This window comes from Phragmites australis, chromosome 3 (assembly GCF_958298935.1).
Source record: "Phragmites australis chromosome 3, lpPhrAust1.1, whole genome shotgun sequence".
Taxonomy (NCBI): Eukaryota; Viridiplantae; Streptophyta; class Magnoliopsida; order Poales; family Poaceae; genus Phragmites; species Phragmites australis.
In genome coordinates this window covers 45733889-45759830 of record NC_084923.1, presented here as the reverse complement: position 1 = coordinate 45759830, position 25942 = coordinate 45733889, and the positions used below count along the sequence as shown (strand labels likewise).

At 43.3% G+C, this 25942-nt stretch overlaps 3 protein-coding genes across 3 annotated transcripts; 2 read left to right on the top strand and 1 right to left on the bottom strand.

Moving 5' to 3' along the window:
* The first annotated feature begins 2699 nt into the window (after positions 1-2699).
* Positions 2700-8269, top strand: LOC133913398 (thioredoxin-like protein HCF164, chloroplastic). Its single transcript, XM_062356539.1, has 5 exons — positions 2700-3010; positions 3277-3495; positions 4206-4309; positions 7119-7449; positions 7901-8269. Exons 1-4 carry the CDS (start codon positions 2837-2839, stop codon positions 7399-7401), a joined length of 780 nt encoding a protein of 259 aa, XP_062212523.1. The 5' UTR covers positions 2700-2836; the 3' UTR covers positions 7402-7449; positions 7901-8269.
* A 1653-nt stretch (positions 8270-9922) lies between these two features.
* On the top strand, positions 9923-11739 carry LOC133913396 (allene oxide synthase 1, chloroplastic). The gene has a single exon (XM_062356536.1). It carries the CDS (start codon positions 10042-10044, stop codon positions 11572-11574), a length of 1533 nt encoding a protein of 510 aa, XP_062212520.1. The 5' UTR covers positions 9923-10041; the 3' UTR covers positions 11575-11739.
* Positions 11740-19185: 7446 nt separating this feature from the next.
* Positions 19186-23221, bottom strand: LOC133913395 (uncharacterized). Its single transcript, XM_062356535.1, has 8 exons — positions 23016-23221; positions 22735-22900; positions 22373-22431; positions 21511-21629; positions 21190-21424; positions 20982-21105; positions 20648-20744; positions 19186-19533 (listed from the first exon to the last, which is right to left on the bottom strand). Exons 1-7 carry the CDS (start codon positions 23073-23075, stop codon positions 20665-20667), a joined length of 843 nt encoding a protein of 280 aa, XP_062212519.1. The 5' UTR covers positions 23076-23221; the 3' UTR covers positions 19186-19533; positions 20648-20664.
* Between the last annotated feature and the right edge of the window lie 2721 nt (positions 23222-25942).

Here is a 25942-nt window from a genome sequence, read left to right as displayed (position 1 = left end):
TAATTTTGAACGAAAATACCAAATTGTAGCTCACAAGTCACACATCTCATACGACAAGTTCAATAAAATCACACAAAACATGACTACAGTCTATATTATATATGATAATATGACATATCTTATATGATAAGACATGTAATAAGACATGTATTTTGAAAATAACTTCAAAGTGCAGATGAGCGATATTAAACTGTTGATAGTACGTCAAATAAAAGCAAGTGCAAATTTGCATTTCTGGCCAAAGATCAATCTAGGAGGAGTGTAGGAGCGAACCAAAGTTCAATGATAATCATTGATGTGAAGCAATTGACAACCTATGCATAATTTAACTACGAGGATGCCACTGATTACACTATGTGAATAGGTTTAAATGTATGAGTGTTGTGTGGTCGGTAGGAGAAAGAGATGAAAATAGTTGGAAACAATTGAAAATTGAAAACAGTCAAAAACTGTTGAAACCATTTCCAGTATCATATTTTTTTCTTGGAATCGGAATAAAAAACGACAAGGCTGGAGAATATCGAAAACAGATATGGATTACCATTTTACACTTTAGACGGAAGATCGAATGGGAATTTCCGTTACAGTTTTCACCCCTATTCAGGAGTGATGAGTGCTTGCCATCATCAACCTTAGAACCCAGAATGCGCTGCTGGATCTGTTTCTTTTATTCATGTTCGATCAAATCCAGAGTAGGCCCAATCTTTTCCTGAAAAATGGGTAAGCAACGAGACATTAGTAGTGGCAGTTTTGGCAGGTATCAATGCAGATGCTGGCAATCTTGGCTGCGCAGGATATGGGGTACCAAGTAGCAACTAGTGGCGCATCAGCTTTGCCAAACCTTTGTGAGTCATTTCATGCGTTCCGGCCCTACTCCGAGAAACTGCCTTTCCCTGATCTTCATGCAATGAATGTGCATGCTTTGGTACAACTCGAGTAATCTTTGCATTCACGAGAGGAAAGCATTTCTTTGGTTTTAGCCTTTTTGGCAGTTTTTCTGTCTTTGCATGTGAAAAATCAGCTCTTCTGGGTCCAAGCTAAACATCATGTTAATCTTGCTTCGAGGGGGATTCCAATAGGGTTTAGTTCAAACTTAACGCCTGTTCGGATGAGGGGTTTGCCCCGGGAATTTTAGAATTTATCCCAAGGATTTGAATCAGAACCCCAGCTATCTCAAATCCAAGGCCTACAATTTCAGTGGGCCATATTACTGCTCTTAAACATGGCGAAGAGCTCAAACTTACACAATGATGTGTTGCTGTTAATCAGAAAGAGTGTACATGGAGTCAGTGAGCAGTCTAATATGCTATCAGATATTGTCAAACAGTATCGGAGGAACACAAAGAAAAGCATGAGATGAACTAGTCTTATGCCGGCATGAAGTGGAAGCGAAACATTCCGTTATAGAATGTTACAGTGGTAACAGTACATTGTACATAGCAAGGGACAAAACTGAGGCGCATAAACAAAACCATCTACATTCCCTTCAAGTATCACGATTAGAAAATCGCTGTAGGCTCACATGGTGCACAACTGCGTCACAGGGAAGATTAGTGCCAATGGCAACATGCTTTGACGTATCACGGCAAGGGATTCAGAAACTGTCAAGATCTAAGCGTCTAGCAAATGTGGCCCTTCACCACTCACAGGACCTAAATTCCTCCAACAAGTAAATAAGTACGCCCAACCACTGCCCATTATTGGTCCAGCATCACGTTCCCTTTGTTTCTGCTGGCTTCTTGTCAGGACCAAACCTGCATGCGAATACAAGGTAGCCCAGCTTGGCACAATGGCACGCAAGCATGGCGAGTTGGCAACGAACGATCGGCAGGAGACAGAATGATCGTGTTTGCTGTCGCGAGCGCTGGCACTTTCCGCTTGCCGCGGCTGCCTATGAGCGAGCGAGCTGTGCGCGCACGCGGCGGCAATCATACGCGCGCCGGGGCCCTGTTCGGCCCGAGTTTTGCATCCGCGAGACACGAACGAACCCAAGCCGAGAGAGGCCGGCGGAGGAGATGGAAGAGAGCTGGGAGTGCTTGCCTGGCCTCGCGCGGACGTTCTCCTCCCTCTCCTGTGTCGGCGCCTTGGCCGCCGGCTCCGGCCGTGCCGAAGTTGCTCGCGGGGCGCGCGGCTGGTTTTGTGGAAAACGGCCGGTTTTCGGTGGAAAAACACACCGAAATTTTCGTTGATTCGCCGGCGTGGGAGATAGTTTTATTTATTTTTAAAATTTAAAAATTATAAATAGATATGTTTATTTTGAAAAATTGTAAATCTAGACTTATATTATCTGTTGGAAGAACGACAGGTAAATAAAAAAAAATTGTGTTTCAATATTCTTAAAATTTAAAATACTATTAAATTTTTTAAAAAAATTATTGTGTATAGAATGCTATCGTCTAGTCTCCAAAATTTATAATTTCTCAAAATAAACATATATATTTACAATTTTTTAATTTAAAATATATAAAAATAAGAAGTTCGCGTGGGAGAGACAGGTAGTTTGGGCTTTTGTAGCGGTTATGGGTTTGACGACTCGTGCGGTGGGCCTGTATATCTCAGCCTTGTGGTTTGGGCTTCTATATAGGTGCGGGTCAGTCATATGGGCCTAATGGGCCGGTTGTCTCAACCTTCTGTATTGGGCTTTTCCTCGTCTTGTTACGCCGCCTCCCGAGCCCCGTCCGTCGCACAATTACTGGCGGCGTGGCGACATGCCGGCCACCCACATCATCTTCTTCTCCTCCTCCGAGCTTTGACCGGCCGGGTGCTCGTGGTCTTGCTCGGCTCGGCGTCTCCCTCTCGACTCCCGAGACAAAGGTGCAGAGCAGGAGTGGAAAAAATGGCGAGCGTGGTCGCCTCGAGGTGTTGGGGGCTCCTTCTCCCGGCGAGCCTCGCCGGAGTCCGCCGCCGCTCGTCCCCGTCCTCTTCCCTCCGCCTCCGTCCGCGGCGGGGCCAGCGACGGCCGAGGACCCTCGCCTGCGTCGCGACGCCCGACTCCGCGGAGCCACAGACGGTGGGTTCTCATAGCATAGCAAAGACTATATCTGAAGTTCCCGTATTTTGTGGTGTTTTCCTGCATGTCAAGTGAATTCCTAGAAATTGTTTTTTTTTGGGAGTAATTCCGTTCAAGGTATGTTCGATTAGAACTCACAACATGTGTAGATGGTAAATGACACAACCAAGTTACTGGACCTCTGCAGTCTTTATTCTTTAAGCCAATACTCCTCGATTATATTTCAGTGAGACGAGAATGGAGTGATATGTCTTTTGCTTTCACAGGATGAGCAGGCTGTGAAATCTGAGTCCACCGAAGAAGAGGCTCAGACAAGTAGTACACCCCAGGATGCTGGACCTCCGCCTCTTCCAAATAAGGATCTGAACAGAAGGGTGGCACTACTCTCTACTCTTGGGGCAGTGGCTCTCTTTGCATCACAGAGGCTCGATCTTGGTCAGGCTTCTCTCAAAGATCTTGCAGCCAATGCGGTATCTTATGAAGAGGTCAGCAGTTCTTGGCATTAATTTTCTGCTTAGCAACCAACAAAAGTTCCACTGCAATGATCTCTACTTGATGAGATCGTCCATAAAAAATGTCCTGTATTTGAGATGTACCGATGCAACGCAGCATACATACTTTATTTAGTTAATGTTAAAATATCATCCTTTGCAGTTTCTGCACACATACTTGAAGGGAATAATTTCATATTTTTAATAGACAGAAATGATCCTTTTTGGTCACCTGTCATTGCGTCCATGCATCTTTTGTTTCTTTGAGCTTTATTGCTACTATTTTGTTTAATACAGTATTTATCTAGAACATTCGAGAGAGTTATCTGAACATCCAATCACTTGGGACTACCGTTTTCTCTGTTAAACTGATTGGGGATTTCCAGAAATTGCAACATGCTAGCTTTTAGGGAAGAATTTCATAAAACTATAATTTTGTTCATATGTGATTAGTAGTTTGAGGGCTGCTGCAAGTAAAAGCTTGTCTCAGTTTGCTTTGTCTTACCTGGCCACTGGTAAACTAGTTTTGTAGATTTTGTGCGCTATGTTGAATAGCTTTCTGACCCAAAATACCCTATTATGCTGGAGCCTTGCTTCTTTACCATGCTGTGCTAAACTGCTGATTGTATTTCCTTTGGAGATGATTTTCTTCACATCGCTACTTATGAAAAATATGAAACCTAATCTGGTAAATGCATCTGCAGGCTCTTTCAAATGGCAAGCCCACTGTTGTTGAGTTTTATGCAGATTGGTGTGAAGTTTGTCGAGAGTTAGCTCCGGATATCTACAAAATTGAGCAGCAGTACAAGTAAACAATTTTGACAGCTACTTTAATTTCATATTTCGTCCCCCTTTTTTTTTCATTTTTCAGCATCTTAACCTTTTTCTTTGGAAATAATAGCTGTGGCATCCTTTATTGAAGAATGAATAGTAGTCTATGCTTTCTTACATATCTTATTAGGCACCTTCTATTGAATTTAACCTTGTATCTGGGCTGCAACTAGAATCCATTGTGCGTTTGTGTGTAGAACATTTAAAGCATACTCAAATGCCTTGCTTAATCTGTCATGGGCTCATAACAGTGGGCCAAGAAAGGGGCAGCCATGCACAGGGTGGCACCAGACAGGGAGGCAGCAACAACAATTGAGCTGGTTAGATAGGATTATCCAGATAAGATAGGTTAGTTAGATAAGCCACAGTTTGTTAGCAATTTGTTAGGAGCAGTGGCCTCTATCCCTTATAATAGGCAGCCGGCATCTCTTAGGGAGGCAAGCAAGAAGAATATCAATTTATCTTCCCGGTCCCTTCTTCTATCCCTGCCCTTGTGGTGCGGCAGCCGCTTTCCTGCGAGGCCGCGCTGCTTGGGTCGAGGTCATCTAGTTAGGCACACGGTATGTGACATCTTTGGTATCAGACACAATCGATCCCTTCCCATGGCTTCTGTTGCCGATTCCGTCACGCCTTTGTTGCTCTATCCGTCGCCATCCTCATGGGTAGCACCATCGAGGACAACCATGACGTGGCAAGTCGTAGCTTCTCCCTTGAAGTTTGATTTTCCAACAACACCCAAGTTTGAGGAGGAGATGCAGATTATGCGGGCCAGGTTGGAAATGCTCGAGGCCTAGTGCAACGAGAGAGAAGAAGAGAAGAGGCTGCAACGTGCAACTACTGCCTCGTTGGTGGCCTCATCTATCTCGTCCTGAACACCGGCAAAATCTTCACCAATAACTCCACTGTTACACTTGGAGGAACATGGAACTAGGAGTTGGGATACGGGAGACCCCGCGGCAATTCGCGCACCGGCTGCATCATGGCTCGTTGCTGGTGACCCCGTGGCACAGGATTGCCTTCGCTAGCCACCCGTCGTGAGCCCTACCCGCTCCCTCTCCAGTTCGCCTCAAACTCCACCAACGCTCGTCTCTCGCGCCGAAGGATCAGATCCTTGCCACTCGCGCTCACCTTCCGCGCTGGGCAACTAGATCGATACCGTCGTCGACCCGTCACCTCCAGCCGGCATCTTCACGAATCAGGAGCTGCTTCTTGAGCCCATTCCCGATTGTGAGGTAGATGGTGAGGCAGGGCGAAACCTTTTGCAGCGCTCCCCGAACGACACCGTCAACCCCGTCACGTCGTTCCATCGGCCGCTGCCCTCACGTACCTCGAGCCTTCTCGAGCGGCCTACGTCCCGAACGTGGATCCCGTGGCTGGCACACCGCGGAAGACTACATCGGTGCTCGCATTTCAGCACCTCTCGACAGCTTCTGCTAAGAAGGCAGCTGCAGGCGTCACCTCCACACCGAGCTGCTGCGCCATGGTCTTTGCCGCGACCTACCTCACCCATGGTGTGCTGCGCCGCCACAGATCTCTACCGGTCCCGTTGGAGCCGCGTGTCGGCCGTCGACCTCCTTTTTGCGGTCGTCCTCCGCTGCGTTTTCCATCGTAGCCTAAATCCGGTGCCACTCGACCACAAGCGGATATGCAACAAACACCTCCTTCACATTCTTCCACTGGGCCGACCACTAGAACAAAGTGCCTCCTTGCCATGGTTGCTCGACAAGGTGCTACTGCTTCATCCTACCTTGGGTGTGCAATGCCCTGCTCTAGTGTACGCATGGGGGGCAGCAGAAGCTTCAACAGGGCTGCAGCTTGCGAGAGGCGTAGATGGGTTGTCAAGGGTCATCATAATTACATTGAGGACTGCCCACTTGTGCTTGTCACCGTGGTGCTACCAATGACTGTCGTCATGGCCTCCACCCCAGCTTGAGGACGAGCTGCGAAGGGAGGGAGGAAGAGTAGAGGAGATGCAATGAATAACTGGAACAGCTGCAATACAACACCTCACTCCACGTACAGCAGCAGTTCCAGAGGAAGCCAAGAAACATCCAAGAGCAGCAAGGGGATGGCGCCACAACATCAGTCTGACAGCAGAGACAGAACCATGGCTTTCCAGGATCAGCCCTCATATCATTCAGAACAGGGCGAACCTTGCATCATTCTTGCCTTCTCGGTTTACTTCCGCGGCCGCCACATGAGAAGCTCGAGGACAAGCTGCTTGTCCGAGAGGGGGGTGTGATGTCATGGGCTCATGACAGTGGGCCAAGAAAGGGGCAGCCATGCATATGGTGGCACCAAACAGGGACGGCAGCAGCAACAATTGAGTTGGTTAGATAGGATTATCTAGATAAGATAGGTTAGTTAGATAAGCCACAATTTGTTAGCAATTTGTTAGGAGCTGTGGCCTCTATCCCTTATAATAGGCAGCCGGCATCTCTTAGGGAGGCAAGCAAGAAGAGTATCAATCTATCTTCCCAGTCCCTTCTATCCCTGCCTTTGTGGTGCGGCTGCCGCCTTCCTGCGACGCCGCGCTGCTTGGATCCAGGGTCATCTAGTTAGGCACACGGCATGTGACATAATAATTGTAATTTCTTCTGATTAAAAATCTACTGGCCTACCGTAGTTAAATGTCGAGTCTAGAAGTTCGATTTACTAAAGGTTTCCTCAAGCTTCCATATCTAAAGGCATTATATCCAACAACCAAAATACAACTAACTATTGACTGAGCTCATCTGTGAATCTGTTGTCTTTATCCCTCCACTTACCTTGAGCATTCTTTTCAGAGATCGTGTAAATTTTGTCATGTTGAATGTTGACAATACAAAGTGGGAACAAGAGCTTGACGAGTTTGGAGTAGAAGGCATTCCTCATTTTGCCTTTCTGGATAAGGAAGGAAATGAGGAAGGCAATGTTGTTGGGAGACTTCCAAAACAATATTTTCTTGAGAACGTGGTTGCACTTGCTTCTGGTGATCCCAGTATACCTCATGCACGAGTTGTTGGTCAGTTCTCGAGCGCAGATTCTAGGAAAGTTCATCAAGTTGCTGACCCCAGAAGTCATGGCTAGCAGTTCTAGTTATAACGTCAGAAGACAGGACTCAGGACCATTTGACAAGTAAGTCTTTCTTGCTCTTGAGTAAATCAGTAAATTGAGCAACCTCTTCTTTTTTGATAAAAGAGCGAAGCTTGGGGACTCGGGGTTGATTCATGATAGTTCCTTAAATACGTACTGATGCAAATTTCATGGAATAAATAATATCTCAGTAACTCTAAAAAAAGTAATGCTTCAGTGGTGTACCTCTTTTAGGCCTGTTCAAGCAATAGCTCTTTAGCAACATAATAAAGTAGGTTACCGGAACTCCACAGCCTGTCTGTTTCTTTTGCGCACTGAAATGGTTTCCTGACAAAAAGCATTGAACCTTTTATGAAGGCCAGGTTTTCAACCAAGTTAATATGAAGAGATGAAATAGCTCGTTCGGCGTTTCCTTTATTTGACATTTCATGATTAATTATCAGATGTTTCCCTAGCCTGTATCGATTTGTAATGGTTGATCTGATCCCTGCAGGAGGCGATTCTAGGAATACTATGTGCACATTCAGTCTTGGTACCAAGTTTGCGGGCGTTGGGAAGAGCTGAACGATTGCAGAAAACCCCATAAGAAAAAGCTACAACAAGCGTGTATTCGGATGTGCCTGAGGATTCAGGGATCCATCTTCAGCACTGATCTGTCAGTGATACGGGTATCGTTGCATCTCTGCGCGCATCTTGTACTGCGAATGCAGAGATACTACGCTGGTACAACCGCGAGCATGAATGTATTACTGGCTTATGAAAGGTGGTCCCTCGAATTCTTCACTGTGTAACACATGCGTGTACTACTTTCAGTTGAAAAGGGGTACCATCTTGATCGATCTTGATCGATCTTAATCGACCATATTCTCTGTCCCATCATGCATGTCCAAGTCATTTCCTTTTGTACAATCAAGCTGTCTGCCACTTTACCTACTACTACTGCTGCGTCTTTCTAATGTCTGCCTGCCTGAGCTAGTAGCCTCCGAGTCATCTCTCGAAAGATTGCAGTCATATACTGTGGCAGCTCAGAATTTCCATGTAGAAAGAAGAAACGGGACAGATGTATAACCTGTATTCTATAGGCTGGTCGTGACTCGTGCGAGGGGACGACACGAAGTTATCGGTAGAACGCTGACCAGGTGGTCTAAGTCAGCCTCGGAGCGGCAGTGTGGAACCGCGAGCGGTAGGAAAATTTTCACACGTGCACGAGTGAATATGTTTTATCAAGACTATTTATTATGTTGAGATTCGTGCTAAATTATGAGGTAGGTGAAAAAATTATGAGGTAGGTGAGAAGAATTAAAGCTCATTTGGAACACAAGAATTTCATACGTAAAGAAATTTCATATAAATCAGTTTAGTTTCATAGGAAAAAAGCAAGATGTGAGAAAAAAAATCTGTATTTCAAAGGAGACTAAGTGACGGATGAATATCAGATGAGAGAGATTAATAGCTGAAATAAGCTATATGTGTGAGCACATGCCATTTTGCATTTCCCAACCGCGAGCTCACACGAGCGCGGCGGGACGCGTACGGCCCGTGGTCAACCCGGTTCAAGATGACCGAGGGCATGATCTCGCTGCCGAGATGAGGCGCTTCTCGTCAAAGCCACCAGCAGAGCAGGCCGGGGATTCTTGTGGTGCGCGGTGGCGCATTTCCGGTTCCCCATCGCAAAAAGGCCTAGGCATGTATGCATCGCCCACTCGCCCTTGCCGCACGCATGGTGCGCGGGCTGAGCCTAATGCGGTATCAGACATCGGGAAAACATTATGTAATCATGTGTTTTTTCCCGAACACGCAAAAGCTTTGTGTGTCGATGTATATAGAAGTGTTAAGAAGCACAAAAGAGTTAGGATACAGGAACACCCACCACCAAACAAACACAACGCCGAAAAGACCAGGACAACACTTACAAACACACGCGACACACTTAGTAATCATGGATTTCTAATCATAGGGCCCAGCACTCGCTGGAGAACGAAGCGTTGGCTATAGAGTAATTGCTCGAGGTGCACTTGCAAAATGTGATCCCTCACCGGCCAGACAACAGAGACCTGAACCGATACATCGCGCGCCGCAGCTGCCGACCAGTCCACTGCAACCACCGAGCGCGCAGCCCCAGATCAAAACCCATTCATTCTCTACTGTCGCCGAATCGCTGATCACACGCGCCAATCCGCAGCCGGTCGAGACGCTAATTCCTCCACGGCGCCACGCCGCGCCGCCATCCATCGTCGGTCAGCACATGCGGACGGTGTAAATGATGAGAATCAATCGCCTTTTGTGGCAAAAATGTGCAGCACGTTCAGGAACCCATTTCACCACGTGATTGCCGCCGGGCGCCTGGCCCCGCCGCCCGTGGACCGATGGACGGCAATGCATCACGAGACGACGCAACCACCACCGGCCGGCGATGGCGGCCCAGCGCTGCGCCGGTAGAGGCCCTCGTTTCCCACTCGCCCCACGCAGCCGCCGCGCAGCTGCCTCCGACTTTTAAAACGCCCCAACGCTGACACGCACGCTTTATTATAGTGCCACACCGAGAAGCGCCACCCACACGGACACGGCACTCCACAAGCAGCTCGCGTCGTGGACTTGGCGTAGCTGCAGTCTCTACCGCGCACAGATCAAGAGATGGCCACGGCGGCGACTTGCCTCTCCTTCTCGGCGCCACCGTCGTGCGCTGGGAGGGCGAGGCAGACGAGGGCGGCCGCGTCGGCGACTGACCGGCCGCACGAGGTGGTGTCCCCGAAACGGAGGCTCCCGCTGCGGAAGGTGCCGGGCGACTACGGCCCACCGGTGGTGGGCGCGCTCCGCGACCGGCTCGAGTACTTCTACGGGCCCGGCGGGCGCGACGGCTTCTTCACGTCCCGCGTCCGCGCGCACCGGTCCACGGTGGTTCGTCTCAACATGCCGCCGGGTCCCTTCGTGGCGCGTGACCCGCGCGTGGTGGCGCTCCTCGACGCTGCCTCCTTCCCGGTCCTCTTCGACACCTCGCTGGTGGACAAGACGGACCTCTTCACCGGTACCTTCATGCCCTCCACTGACCTCACCGGCGGCTACCGCGTGCTCTCCTACCTCGACCCCGCCGAGCCCAACCACGCGCCGCTCAAGACGCTCCTCTTCTACCTCCTGTCCCACCGTCGCCAGCACGTGATCCCCAAGTTCCGCGACGTGTACGGCGACCTATTCGGCCTCATGGAGAACGAGCTCACCAGGGTCGGCAAGGTCGACTTCGGCCACTACAACGACGCCGCCGCCTTCTCCTTCCTCTGCCAGGCGCTCCTGGGCCGCGACCCCGCCGACTCCGCACTCCACGGCGACGGGCCCAAGCTGATCAACAAGTGGGTGCTCTTCCAGATCAGCCCGTTGTTCAACCTCGGCCTGCCCAAACTCGTCGAGGACTCCCTGCTCCACTCGTTCCGGCTCCCGCCGGCGCTGGTCAAGAAGGACTACGACCGCCTCGCCGTCTTCTTCCGGGACGCGGCCAGGGCAGTTGTCGACGAGGGCGAGCGCCTCGGCATTGCGAGGGAGGAGGCGGTACACAACATCCTCTTCGCCATGTGCTTCAACTCCTTCGGCGGCATGAAGATCCTGTTCCCGTCGCTCGTCAAGTGGCTGGGCCGCGCCGGCGCCCGGACGCACGGGCGGCTGGCGACGGAGGTGCGCAACGCCGTGCGGGACAGCGGCGGCGAGGTGACCATGAGGGCGCTCGCAGAGATGCCGCTGGTGAAGTCGGCCGTGTACGAGGCGCTGCGCATCGAGCCGCCGGTGTCGATGCAGTACGGGCGCGCCAAGCGGGACATGGTGGTGGAGAGCCACGACTACGGGTACGAGGTGCGCGAGGGGGAGATGCTCTTCGGCTACCAGCCCATGGCTACCAAGGACGCGCGCGTCTTCGCGCGCCCTGAGGAGTACGTGCCCGACAGGTTCCTCGGCGAGGACGGCGCGCACCTGCTGCGGCACGTCGTCTGGTCCAACGGGCCCGAGACGGCGTCGCCCACGCTGCAGGACAAGCAGTGCGCCGGCAAGGACTTCGTGGTGCTCATCGCGCGCCTCCTCGTCGCCGAGATCTTCCTCAGGTACGACTCATTCGACGTCCAGGTCGGCACCTCCGCGCTCGGCTCGTCGGTGACGATCACCTCGCTCAAGAAGGCCACCTTCTGATAGAAAACCGGTCAGAGTCGCCAGAGCCCGGCCACGAGCAGCTTTTTCCCAGAATATACCGTGCTTTTCTTCTCTCTTTTCTTTTCGCTAATATTGCACTATGGAGCGACTGCTATGGAAGTGTAACAAGTTTTCTTTTCTTGGTAAAAATGAGAGATTTTTTTCCGAGGGACCTATAGTGTCTTGAGATTTTAGGTGAGAAATGCTACTGAGCTGAGCTGAGGGAGACCTGTACCTACTGTTCAAGCTGAGGTGAGCTGAGGTGAGGTGAGGGAGACATGCACCTACTGTTCAAGCTGCCTGTCCATGACGGCTCCTCCGTGTATGATATGGATTGAGATTCCATACAGTGGACAGTGATGGCAAGCACCATGTTCATGCGCTGTTATGAATTAGATGGATGAGGTTGCAAATTATTGGGACTAAATTAACGCCAAACCTACCTACACTTGACACTTCATTATCTTTGGGTCCATGGAGTGGACTAGTTGTTGTGAACCATGTTCATAGAGTCGGTGGACTAGTCTTCTGTAGGTCATGCGATGTGATGTCGCTTTCCTCGAACGGGCTCGGCAGCTTGCCGATCAGCACGACCGCATGAGCCGACCAGCCAGCCACTCCTCAAAGTTGGTACCGCAGTAGAAAATTGATAGGTGATAAAAAGTAAAGATTAAAGAGTGAAAATTTTATATTAATTTATAAAGTGTTTATATATTTATATATGCTGAATAGGTATGATGAAATGACACAATTATTAGTAATTGATCATATTGTAATACCTAAAAGTTGTCTATTTATAACACTATTCTTTGATCAATTATTTTAGTTGTAAACTCTTGGTTGAAAACTCCTTTAAAATTATATGAAAAAATATGATGAGAAAATAATATATTGATATGTTCGTATTGTAGCAACAAGATTGACGAATAGAGAGTGGTAAATATACGAATCAACAATTTTCTTTCAAAACCGATGATCTTCTCCTATTTGGATCACCCAACACAACTTGAAACTAAAGCGAAAGCAAAAATAGAGATAATTTTTAATAAGAAAAAAATCGAGGCAACATGATTTTATGGATGGTATATGAAACATATGTTCCATTTAATATCAATCCATATGTCTTAGTACTCGAAAGATCAAACCTTGCAAAAAAAAAAGAAAATATGAATACCGAGCAACGAAACTCTCCAAGTTGATTGTCCAGAGGCAAGAGAATTTAAGACTTCATCACATAAGTATATATATGCAAATTTTATGTCTCTAACAACAAGAAGAATGACCTTATAAGGTGCTAAAAATTTCAACCTAAAAATCAAAATGAAAATTAAATTCAGAAACCAAAAAACTTGTAAACTTGTAAGGGAACCAATAGAGGAGAACTAGGAGGTGAGCACAATAATATTAAAAAATAAATTTCATTGGAGCAGAGATCATCTCTAATTTAGGCAGATTAAAAATATTTTTTTCTCACAAAATTCTCACCTAATACATAGGCTAAGCATTCATCTTCCTCTCATCTAAAACCCTAGCACAAGGCTCTCATATGGATGGCACAAGAGGCTCAAAATGACTAGTTCATCTTCTCCCATAGCCCTATCCTTCTATTTATAAGCATAGGAAATTTTATCACAAAGTTTCCTAATTTTTTTCCAAAATACTCATCACTTGTAGTACACTCTTACCTACCATCAAAAGTATTTTGATCCATTATCTTCTCGATTCATCGAATGGTCGCAACACCTTCACGACATAGTATTTTGATCCATTATCTTCTCGATTCATCGAATGGTCGCAACACCTTCACGACATAGCTTCTCTCGACGCAAGCTTCGTGACGATGCCACGTACTCCTCCAGTCCTCCCACGATTTTGAGGCCAAATCGTGAAACCCAAGCATGCTTCTCAGAGCGTGACTTCCCACTTGCTTACACCTTAAGCAAGTGTTCCGATGTCGACACGTGTACTCCGTCTTGCGATCCTAACCGTCGGCAAGTCTCTCCCGCTCCTGATCTCTCGAGCCGCCTTGTCACTTGCACCGACATCCTCTTCGCTTGATTTTATCAACACATCGTCTTCATCCGATTTCCATGCTTTGCTTGACCTCCACGTGTTTAGCTAAAATCACCCTTGACTCCGTCCGGTCTCCTTGATCGTCTGGCAAGCACTCTGCTTGGCCCCGATCATCCCGCCGTCAATCACTAAGTTGCATCCATCATATGCACACAGATATGAGGACTGAATGTGAACGTGTATGACATTCTCTTATGATTCTTGGTATTATTTTGTGATATTATCTTTCCCTAATACTAGGAATTGTTCTCACAATGTTATGAGCATACAGACAATGAATATATTTCATTTAGAGGACTCCAAGGTATTATATGATTAACGGATAATTATACCTTATATAGATCCCTAATCTCCTTTGATGTATAATACAGGGTGATGATATCGATGCGTGCAGAATGTAATCGATTCGCGGATGAAAAATACTTGGCTGAGGTCAAATTTCTATATATGAACTGTAACAGAGAGAGCCGTATGATTGCAGTTAAATGAATTTGGTTTAATGATATGGTGTGTAAAGCCGTATGTCACCAATAAGATATTGGCAAATTGCAATTCTATGGTTAGTCATGTAAATAATTTGATCCTCTTGATGATAGATTAAGCTGTAACATATGGTACTTAATACAGTAGTCCCAAAATCAAACAATAACTGAATGCACATTAAGGAATGACATTATCAATGTGAATGGATTTGATCCTGCGTCCAAGATTATTTGCTCTAATTTTTTATTAATTGAGTAGTGAGTTTAGCAAAAATATGGTGCCTTATGGATAAGGACACATATGAGACTATTTTGTAGATGCATCAATCAGCATTATTGAGTACCTAGATAATCCATAAAATTATTGAATAGAGCCACATATAAGTTCTTAAATACGTTCAGAAAAATAGTTGGTGCATTATGAATTTTAAGGTAAGAGGGTCTTAAAATTAAACTCTCTATGACACATACGGTGCACGAAAATTGATACTGTGACAAATAAAATTGTTAATAATTTTTCTTATCATCTCTAAGGTAGAGTGATTAAGACAATCATACCATGTCTTGATGCGATCGAGATAGAAAAAATATTTTATACGTAATATATGGTACAATATTTGATATATGTATAGTACAATTCATATGGTATATAGAGAAGCTTGCCATATTGGTTATTTTTTTTAAGAGGAGAAATTTCTCTTTGTTGTTATCATGGATTTCAATATGAAACCATTATGACGGATATCTCTATAATTTAATAGGGTACAAGTTGAATTAGGATACAATAGTGTAACATCGATTATGATTTGAATACTCGTAAGGAGAGTGATTATGGCACGACCAATGCTAACAATCATAATATCGCGTCCAGCGATTACCATAATATTTCCTTTACTAATTTTAAGAGTTTAAAAATATTTGGTTTCACTAAGTACAAAGTTAGTGATACAGCTATCTACTAAGCAGATTTTCTCTTCCATCAAATTGAATCTCGTAGAAATCTATATATATAAATGAAATTTTAATATAAATTTTTTATCAGATATATAGAATACATACAAAATTTATGTAGTATCATAGTGTTGATACAATATTGTATTAAAATATTTAAAAAGACGCAGATAACATGGTATCTAAGGAATTGGGAGACTAGTTAAGATCTCCAAACATGTCATGCGAAGCAAATTTGACAAACATATTTTCTGTGCTCATGGGATCTTCAGGTTGCAGAAGAGGCTGGTTGTTACTTGTTTCTTGTAGAATATGTTGTGAACAACTAGTCTCTTTGGTGGAGTCAGTTTGAAGGTCGAAGTGTGCTTCCAATCTTTGCCCTTGAGCAGGTCAGTTACGTCTCACGGATTGTAAATACAGATCAACTAAATGTCTCGAGTTGCGACATTTCTAAGTGGAGTGCTTGTAACATCCACACTTACGACAAACATTAGATTTGTCAAGTTTAGAAATTCATTTAACCTGATCTGGTGCATAGAGCTTCTGCTTCTTATTGCGTTTGCGTTTACCATTGAAGTTCTTTGGATGACGTTTAAGAGAGCCATCGAACTTGTAATTATTCTAGACATTAGCATGTACTTCAGGTAAAAAAAGCTACGCCGATTGGGCGCTAATGACAAGTCCTTGGCAGTTCATCATGCTTTTTAGCCTAAAGTAATACATGTATTAAGTCAGAATAAACTTGGTATTCTTTGGTAAAAAACAATTTTGAGCAGATATTATGAATAACGTGATTGTTCATTCATGAAAAACAATTTTGCCTTATGTTGTTCATATCTAGATCTAGTCATAGAGTGCTCGGATTCGCTTCTATCATATGCTCAAATTTGATATTTGGATAGATATAGTATCTTATTATATATAAAGCTCTATATTTTACTTGATCTTGTAGTTGTGGGTTTTCCTCTTAGGGAGGTTTGAGTGCAACTACTATTCCATGAAATGTAAGATTGACCTTGATGTCTATTGCTCATATTGGATAATTGTGACCATCAAGCTCGAGTTCATCGAACTCTTTTACGGCCATTGTATCCTACATGAATTTGACCATAGATTTGATTAATTTACTATATGTAAATTAAAAATCATCATGATAATATTATAATAATGATGCAAAATTTGTAAAGTCGAGACTTGAATTACATAGTGTAGACTTCAAATTATATAGCTAATACGTTGAAGATAATCACCAAATATAGTGTAGATCTCATAGTAGTGGAAGATAAAATCTGACATTTATCAATAAATACATATGTTCCTATTATCTTGCGTTATGCTAAGTAGAATATTTAGAAGAACACGTTGAATATAATCATTAAGTCAAGGTGATAAAATATAGACCTAGCAGTAATTGTAGATAATCTGCAAATATGCAGTAGATGTTATTGTTCCATTACCTTATATTCCACAAATATTAAATTGAGCAAATCACTTAAAATTTAATTTTACATTTTAATTCTGCTTGAATTAAGCACTATCAGACATAAAAAAAATTGTGCTTAATTAAGATGAATTAATGTATAATCTTGCAACAAAATGAATCTCAATTGCAAAATTAAAGCTGTCGTAAATATAATTGCATGTTATAGGGATTGCATGGGGCAAACACACTGAACATTACACATATTCCAGAAAAATAGGATCTGGAATGCATATTTACCTGATGTAAATATAATACAATGAAATATATTTAAAACCAAAGGGTTTAAATTAAAAAAGAAAATTCACTGTATTTTTATAACGCAATTAAATAGAAACATAGGGTGTGTTCTGTAAAATGGACATTTGCCTCTGATTGTCGATCGAATGGGCCAGGGTAACCTGGGCTGAGGCCCATTCGGCTAGGCTAAGGATCCACCCCATATAAAATGGATGGGGGAGGGGGCGGTTAGGATTTCCACCTCGTCCGCCCGGTGCCCAGGGAGCCGCCGCTTGGGCATGCTGGCCCGTCGTCGGGGGGTTAAGCCGAGGCCGCCGCCGGTCGCCATAGGGTTGTGTCAGCTGCCGTTCGAGTGGGACCGGTCACCGGCATTGCATCGTGAGGAGGAGGCCACCGAGGAGTCGGTTGGCGCCCATGGCCAGGTCGCTGCTAGGAGCCACCGAGAAGATGATTAGCGAGGAAACCACGCGGAGGTTGCCGCTGGAGATCCACGCCATGCACGCGGAGGGGTGGGGTGGTGATGGCCTTGCGCCCTGAAGGAGCATCGTACCAAGAAGGAGCCGTGCAGGAGCGTTGTGTGCCGTCTTTTGATGTCGCGGATCAGCGAATTGAGGCCACGTCGTGACCATGGGCGTGCAGAGCCGGAGCGGGCGCATCACCACGCCGCGTTTAGCTTTGTCGCATGGAGGTCGTCGGTTGGCAGGAGATGGAGCGGCCGCGTCTGCCAGGACGTAGGTCGCACCGTCATGGCGAGTAGCTCCGATGCGTGTGCATCACCGTGCCGCGTTGGGGGTCGCCAACCATGGGGGTGTTGTTCCCCCTCCCCCTCGCATGCGCGTGCACACTGCGCACACACTGGCGTGCTTAGGCGCCGTCGGAGGAGCGCACGACGGCACTCGTGGTGAAGGCATCAGTGTGGTCGAGAAGGACCACGCCTTGGTCGGTGAGGACCAGACAGAGGAAGAATGAGACGTCATTCTTCTCCAACGCCATGTTCAAGGTATGAACATCTTCAATCTGCCTTGGTGTTTATCGTGTGTTAAAGATGCATTGGTGCTTACGGACGATTTGACAGAGGCAGGAGATGGAGAACAACATCCTCCGAATTCATCAATGAGGTAAGGATCTCCGTCTATTCTTCATGTCGCACAATGGCGAGAAGACCTACCTACTTGTCTGCATTGTCGGCCTCTCTTCTGCACCACCATTGAGTGGCTTCTCGTTGTGTTCTAGACGCCATTCTCTCTTCTGCACCACCATCGAGTGGCTTCTCTTTGTGTTCTGGACACCGCCTTCGTGTAGTTTGCCAATCTGCCATCGGCCGCCGTGCTCAGATTCGTTGCGTGCTCTCTTGTTCTTCACCGATGGCTTGTTCTGCTCGTGATTATAGAGTGAAAGTGTCGATAACGTATTGCAATAGAAAATCAAAATGAGACAAATTAGAGAGTAGAGAGTGAAAATCCTGTATTGATTTAAGGAGTGTTTACATATTTATACATGCTAAATAAACATGACAAAAGAACATATCTATTAAAAAGACATCATTTCTCAATCAATGTAGCTCTTAGTAATTAATTATATAGCAACACCTAAAAAATATTTATTCGTAACAGGTGAAACATCTATCCACAATCCAGCCTTGTAATAGCTAGAAGACATGACTACAGCTTTTTTTTAGAAAATAGAATAGCATTATACTAGTCTATAGTAAAAAACATATGTATAACGAGGTTACACCGATTCATTTCATTCAACGATCGAGAGTCGCAAGATCTCAATCGAACGGTCCTCCTACTTCCTGAATCTGTCTCATTCTTCTCCCTACAAGCGTCGACGTCAACAGTTCCCCCACCACGTCAACAGTTCCCCCACCCGCCCGCACCAATCTTTGCTATCAGATCTGCCACCACCACCACTCTCCACCACGTTAACCAACCCATTTTTGTTTCCCTTACCGCCAACTCCACCCACCGCTTGCAACACCAGCGCCTCACTACACCACCAAACCACAGCAGGACCGCCAATCTATCCACCACCCTAAACCTCTCTTTTAAGCCTGACGGACCTCCAAAACCCCAAATCCCCGTAACCCTAACCCCGTTGGCGGCTGCCATTCTTCATCGCCTGAAATCTTGTATGATTTCAGGCGTCTGAAGATTAAGATGTAAAAAGATATCATCTTTCATACCAAAGCTTTCAGACGCCAACCAAAATGAGCAGGCAAACAGGCATCACCGACACTATTGCCTCGCCTAACAGTCCCAACCTTTTAGTGGCTACTTTTTCATAAAGGACCACGCACTATCAAAGATTCTTCCACCACATCAAAATCGATCCAACCAAAAGCGCAAAACGCCAGTTGCAGTGGCTGCTGACAATAAGGAAGAAAAAAACACGACTTGAAGCTTAGAATTCCATAATCAGATTAGAGAGTTCACGTGGTAAGCTACAAACGTAACAACCCATCTCAGAGCTGAATTGACAAAGATCTGACTCTTTGCAACCACAGATAGTATCGGTAGTATCGGTTACAAAAATATTCCGCTTGATGAATTCCCAGGGTTCAAGTACCACGGTGTCTCGAGTTCCACAAGGAAAGAATAATTTTTTTAATCACTTGACCATAAACACCTGCAACTCACCTTCCTGGATACTTCTGGTACATAACAACCTCGTGTCGAAGTTCAACATCCTCAATTCTAAACTCAGCATTTTCCATGATAGCAACTTCACCTATCGAATAAGAAGAAGAACAACTTTATAAACCAGAAAAGGGTCACAAAAGCAGTGATTGGAATCAGGACCAACACACTTCAGCTCAACAAACAATGGTATGTGGGAGGCAACACTATACTCTACTGGCTGATAAAGGAATTCTAGATGAAATCAGGGCAACAGCCTGACACACTTTTTTCACCCAACAAACCGATATCCACTCTCAAATTGAACTAGCATACCTATACAGCTGCACTCAAGTATGAAGCATCCAACTACTGTGGAAGTAAAAAAAACAATTAGTGAGTGATTAGTACCACTACCCCATAATTCTTGCATGACCATTTTAAATTTTCTACTGTGGGCGTCAGTTATGCAAAAGGCATAAAAGATATGAAATCACATCAGATTGCACCATAAACCAGCATCTTGATGCTAGATCCAACGGTTGCTTTGTTTAATATCCAATCATGGGCCACATGGAATAATGTGCTACTGGACCACTCCAGCCACCTTATTCATCATGGTAACATGTAACCGTAGCATTATGACAAACAAGGCCTTGAAAACCATTAACGGCATGAACAACTGGTTGATGGTTAATGCTATCTGCTAGTGGCTGATGTTGGTTAGGACTTATCATCAAATTTGTGAAGCCCAATAGTGTGTAAGATTTTGCGTCCAAGGTCATTGGTAGCTGTTAATCCTGCATGAAGTTGTTCCCTTCCAGCATAATTCAGAATTTGTGTAAAATTTTAACCATTTTGTGACAATACTATTTTATTATTCTGAAATTGAATGCTTCCAAGAAATAGATGACAGCTGATCTCGGCCAGAGGACTAGTAAAAAGAGAGAGCTTTCATAATAGAAGTCATATTTTTTTAAAGAAGATACGGTATAATTTCTAGTTATTGATAGCAATGTCGCAAAAGAAAAGGCAGAACATTTCAGTAGATTCCGTGGTGTAGGATATATATATATAGGTTTAATTTTTCTTTTCTAACATCGAAGATCATTGCAAGCCAAAATTGTTGAATGTAAATGAACAACAGTTTGAATTTGTAGCCAATGACAATATGGTTAGACATTATCAGATACATAACTCCCTTTCTAAATACAAAATTGACTTACCAGATCAGTACTCAGTACTAGAAAATAGACATATCAGGAGGTGGTCCATAAACTGATTTCCATGACAAGGGAATAGTCCATCCATTTGACCCATTTCCTGTAAGTTCACAGAAGGACCCATTAAGAAGGCAGCCCAGACATTTGTTATGATGACAGAATATTGAAAACCAACATTCCTAAAATAATTGAAACTAAAAGAGCAATTTGAAGGAGGAAAGCAAGGTACTTTAACAGTTTGACATGGATGAATAAACACGAATACTCTTTTCGTATTTCTAGTGGGCTCAATCAAGAAAAATAACGGAATAAGTGTTCAAGTGATATAGAGATGTACCATGGAATTTCTCAGGGCCATGACCTAGAAGTTTGCATACTGCCTCAGCTAATTGAAAAGATTCTGGCATGTTGTCGCCTTCAGAGCAGTAGCACAGTACACAAGAAACTTTCAAACCTTTAGCCTATCACAAATAAAGAGATATTATGACAGTGACTCCAACTCTTGAAGTGATAAAATCATTTTAAGCTGAAATAAAATCAGATACCTTGCAGGCAGAGAATAGCGCTGCAAATGGCAAGCTCGCATAGTAATCATTTATTGTCATCTCATTATCATCAACCATATCTTCTGAAAAAACACCACCCTCAACTAAGCTTGCAAGACAATTCCACCCTTGTTGAGATGGATCATACTCCTCAAGCCTCTTCCACCCTAATTTCTCATATTCCGGATCAGAACCATCCTCATTGCAACTCGAAAGGTAATACACCTGCATGTTACTACATTACAAAAGGTTACCTAAGGACTTTAATCTTGAACAAGAAACAACCCTAAAAGATTCTTTGCAGTTCGACATTTCAGTTACCTGGATGTATCAGTTACCCTCCTCTTGCCAGAATCTAAACTTGAAAGAATAACAATATGGTCCTTTCCAATGCTGCTTATGAAATCAGCGACATGTTTTGCAAATGAAACCATCATCCCCTATATTGGTAATTGCAAATTAACAGAGTCATGAAATAGTCAGCAACTATAGGTACTGAGACCACAACACTTCATCACAGTTCCAAACAAACTAACGAAAACCTCAACGATATCTATAGTACCAAGTTTTCCCCAACATAAAATAGGAAAATGCATCGATAAAACAATTTTTTAAATTATTTCAGTGACACAGATTGCCAAATGTTCCATGTACCTTCCAGTTCACAATGATAAAAAAAATTCCAAACATGATGTATCCAAAAGGAACCTAAGTTCATTATTTCAGTTAAGAAAGGGGTATTTCGTATTTGCATTATTTCATACTCTGTCCTTGGTCCCACAACCATATGTCTACGCGGTGTTCCAAGGATTCATTATCCATATATGTAATGTAACTTTGATTGGAAGTACAATATTCCTAGTTTATGTTGCTATCTTCGACGAAGTCATGTTCAGTCAAAAGGATATAGATCTACAAAAACAATCAGTTATAAGTTTGTAAGTTGCATGGTATGAGGCAACAAAGCAAAATACGATTATTGTCTTCGTGTAACTAAACAGAGCAAGATGGAATAAAGTTATCAAATACAGTGACATTGGTGTTGCATCTAGGTTCCTTGTCCCAATCTAAAGGCACTTTGACAAGAAAATTTGTATATGTGAAGATCAAAGTGAACAGGATCTAATTACCACGGCAGGTTATTTAGAATACAAGACAGAACAAAAGGCTAAGATCAACATACAGTAATAACTGGAGACCTTTGCTGAATGAAAGCCAGCCTGTGAGATGCAGATTCATATGCTGCCAAGAGAAAGAAAGAAAGATGGTCAGTCTGGAACGCATATCAACACGCAACGACTCAGTATGTACATTTCCTTAAGGTGTAAATTCTTTTTAAATAGAATTAAAGCGATCATTCTCCCTCTGGTAGACCATAGCAAGTTGATTAGCACAAGCAGCACGGTAACAAATTTCATCGAACGGCTGGTGTGCGAAGGATAAGTCCTAACAGTACAGGCAGGCGAGCAACAACACCACTGACACAATTCATCAAACAGGCGGTGGGCATAGCACAGGAGAGTCAATCAGAATCTAGCACCCAACCTTCGAGGGCGAGCGCGAGGTCGCCAACGGCGTCGGGGCCGAATGCGTCGTTGCCGGCGCAGGGCAGCACGGAAGACTCGTCGAGGTAGGCCACCCGCCTCGCCTTCGCCGAGGATATCAGCAGGTCGACGGCGAGCTGCCCCACGTTGCCGATCGACAGCGCCGGCTGCAGCCGAGAAATCGAGAAGACGAATCGTTAGGCATCAGCCATCAGGCGAAGCTAGTAAAAAGCTCGATTCCGGCAGGAATCAGTGGGAGCTCGTGGAGTTAGGGTTTCGGACCATGACGAGCGTGGGGCAGGAAGGCGAGAACGACTCCCCCTCGACTACGGCGAACTCCATCGCGGCGGTGCTGGGTGTCCCGGCGGCGGCGGCCGGTCCAAAGCTCTGTCTGCCTTGAGCGTGAAGTTGAAGGAGACGAGAACTGAACTGAAGAGAGACCGTACTTTCTGCACTTCTGGCATCCTCCTTCTTCTGGCCTTTCTGGCTAGAATGGGCCGAATGAAAATCATGTGAAGTAAAAAGTCTATATTGTCTCCCTTAGTTATTAATCGAGTCTATTTGTCCTTCTCAAACTGTAAAATCAGATATTCTAACTACTTTAACTATCTTATCTTATCTTATATTTATTAATTGGAGGCTTTTTTTTTCCTCACGTTAATCCTAAAAAAATCCTAGAAATTTCTATAAAAAAGCAAAATATTTAACCGTTGAATTAATTGATTGACTAACTGTAACCATAGATCAACAACCACACGAAACAATATAGAAGATTAAAAAATAAATCATAGAGTCCAGCTCCAAAACTACTTCTTGCCTTGCCTTTCCTTCCTTTTTTGTTGTAGATATTATTTATCTAACAAGATTACATTAGCAAACTCCAACTTAATTATATTATCAATCAACACACTTTTCCAAATCAATTATAATCAAACATTACGAAATTAAAACAACAAAATACAAACATATTACAAATTATCACACAAAAATAATATCAAAGAATTTATAATGTATTTCAAAAAAAATATGAGATACGGTGACGACATTAAAAATAATAATAATTTCAAAAAATCAAGAAACAAATAAAAATCAATTTGCATAGCACATAAAATAAAAATTATAAATTAGATCTATTCACAAATAATAAACATGATTCCAATATTATGAACAAAAATTATATTTATATTTTACATTCTAATATTTAAATATAAATAGTTAATGTATCTTAGCATACAACCATTATTAATACAAATATCTACAATTCAACCGTAAACTAAATTTCTAGCCTGTGCAGTCGCACGGGTTGATGCGCTAGTTTACACTAGTACAATTTACTATTTTAACATATTTTGATGGTTGCTTCATCCTACATGGCGACAAGCCGACAACTCAGTATGCACAGTTGGTAGCGTTTCACTGACGTTGTACCAAAAAAATTTAAAAATAATATCCTTTGCATCATATTTTATAGAGAGAAAGTTTGAAAAAAATAAAAAGTGTGCATCTTATTTATTAACTCACATCAAGAAAAATATTAACATACAAATCCATATTTTTTTATATAATGTATCTTAAGAGGATCTATAAAATTAATTTCACTTTATTTAGAGTTTTATTAATTTCTTTTTGATTTTTACAAAGTTCACAAACATAAAGTGAACATGTTAAAAAAAAGCAATGCAATTAACTTTTTCATGTCTACCATTATTTTTTCTACACAAAGCATTGTTTAAATAAACTAATAAAAGTGAATTCACTAATTTTTGGGGTGTGATGTACTAGTTTGAATTAATCTAGTTGCAATATATTTACTCAAACATGCATGTTACAATAACTATTTCATGATTTTATGTATTTTTAAAAGATATAGAATTATTTAATAAGGCTAAAAAAATTGGTTTAATGGTTTTTCGATTAGCAAATAATTAACTATGTATTTAACTAGATTTATCAAATAAATTTTCTCACAAAAAATATACAACTTTTTCATGAGTACAAATACTTCTATCATATAGATCATGTTACAAGGAAACCAACAAAATTTGTTTCACTTGATTTGACGCTAGGATGAATTAGTTATTGATTTTACAAGAAAACCAACGTGTTCACTTTATGCTTGTGAACTTTGTAAAAATTATGGAGAAATTAATAAAACTTCAAATGAAGTGAAACTAATTTTATAAATCCTCTCAAAGTACAAGCTACACATAAAATATATGTGTTTGTATGTTAATATTTTCCTCAACCTGAGTTAATAAATGAGCTTCATGCTTTTAAAAGCACATTTTTTCTTTTTTTTTTAAGCCTCCTCTCTATGGAATATGATGCGAAGGATATTATTTTTGAAAAAAAATCACAAAAGGTATTAGAATTGTCTCTAGTATTTTAGATTTTTTTATTTTTTATGATTTTTTATGTCATATCAGCGAAACGCGGTCAATAGGACAGGCTGAGTTGTCGCCATGTATGACGAAACCACCATCAAAATCAGTTAAGTAGATAAATTACACCGGTTTAAATAGTTGAATGAGGTGAAATATCTGATTTTATGTTACAGAGGAGATAAATAAACTCGAGCAATAGATGAGAGAGACAATACAAACTTTTTCCTCGTATGAATAACCCCTCTGGAAAAAAAAAGTTCATCTTTCTCTCAAAAAAGTATGTCTTGTCCGGCGTTCGATGTTCTAGCCCAGCCTCGTGAACGATGCCTTTTTTTCTTGAAAAAAGTTTATTTCACCTCTATTTCACCACCCTCAACTACTGTATGAGTCCCAGTCTCCTCCCTGAACTCAAAAACCGGACACAAGACACCTAGAACTATCAATGCCGTGTAAACTACCACCTAGGCCCATACAATGGTGGTTTTGCTCCAATGTGGAGCTGACATGGTGATGGTTTTGACACGATCTTGTTTTCTCTGACATGACATCTATATTGATGGACACAGCATATTTGGACAAAATTGAGCTCCATGCCAACCTCCGCGTATCCTTCTTGGATCCAATTCTCAAAAGTAAGAGGGGCACAGTAATTTAGAAGGTGAGCTACGTTATTATACAGTCAGTTACTATATCATTAAATCTGATCTATCCCTTCGCAATTTACTACGAAGTCACATGATCTTCATCCCTCTGTTGTCCTCCATCTACTGTCTCTTCCTCCTCCTCGTTCTATTTCCTATTCTCAAAATTGAGCTCACATCCTCT

What these genes read in the sequence shown, in the direction of transcription:
- LOC133913398 (XM_062356539.1), top strand. Translation starts at nt 2,837, where the DNA reads ATGGCGAGCGTGGTCGCCTCGAGGTGTTGGGGGCTCCTTCTCCCGGCG. An exon ending in ACTCCGCGGAGCCACAGACG is followed by an intron (nt 3,011 to 3,276) that starts GTGGGTTCTCAT and finishes TTGCTTTCACAG; the next exon opens with GATGAGCAGGCTGTGAAATC. An exon ending in AAAATTGAGCAGCAGTACAA is followed by an intron (nt 4,310 to 7,118) that starts GTAAACAATTTT and finishes CATTCTTTTCAG; the next exon opens with AGATCGTGTAAATTTTGTCA.
- LOC133913395 (XM_062356535.1), bottom strand. Translation starts at nt 23,075, where the DNA reads ATGGAGTTCGCCGTAGTCGAGGGGGAGTCGTTCTCGCCTTCCTGCCCC. An exon ending in CCTGCCCCACGCTCGTCATG is followed by an intron (nt 22,901 to 23,015) that starts GTCCGAAACCCT and finishes TCTCGGCTGCAG; the next exon opens with CCGGCGCTGTCGATCGGCAA. An exon ending in CGCTATTCTCTGCCTGCAAG is followed by an intron (nt 21,106 to 21,189) that starts GTATCTGATTTT and finishes TATTTGTGATAG; the next exon opens with GCTAAAGGTTTGAAAGTTTC.
- LOC133913396 (XM_062356536.1), top strand. Translation starts at nt 10,042, where the DNA reads ATGGCCACGGCGGCGACTTGCCTCTCCTTCTCGGCGCCACCGTCGTGC.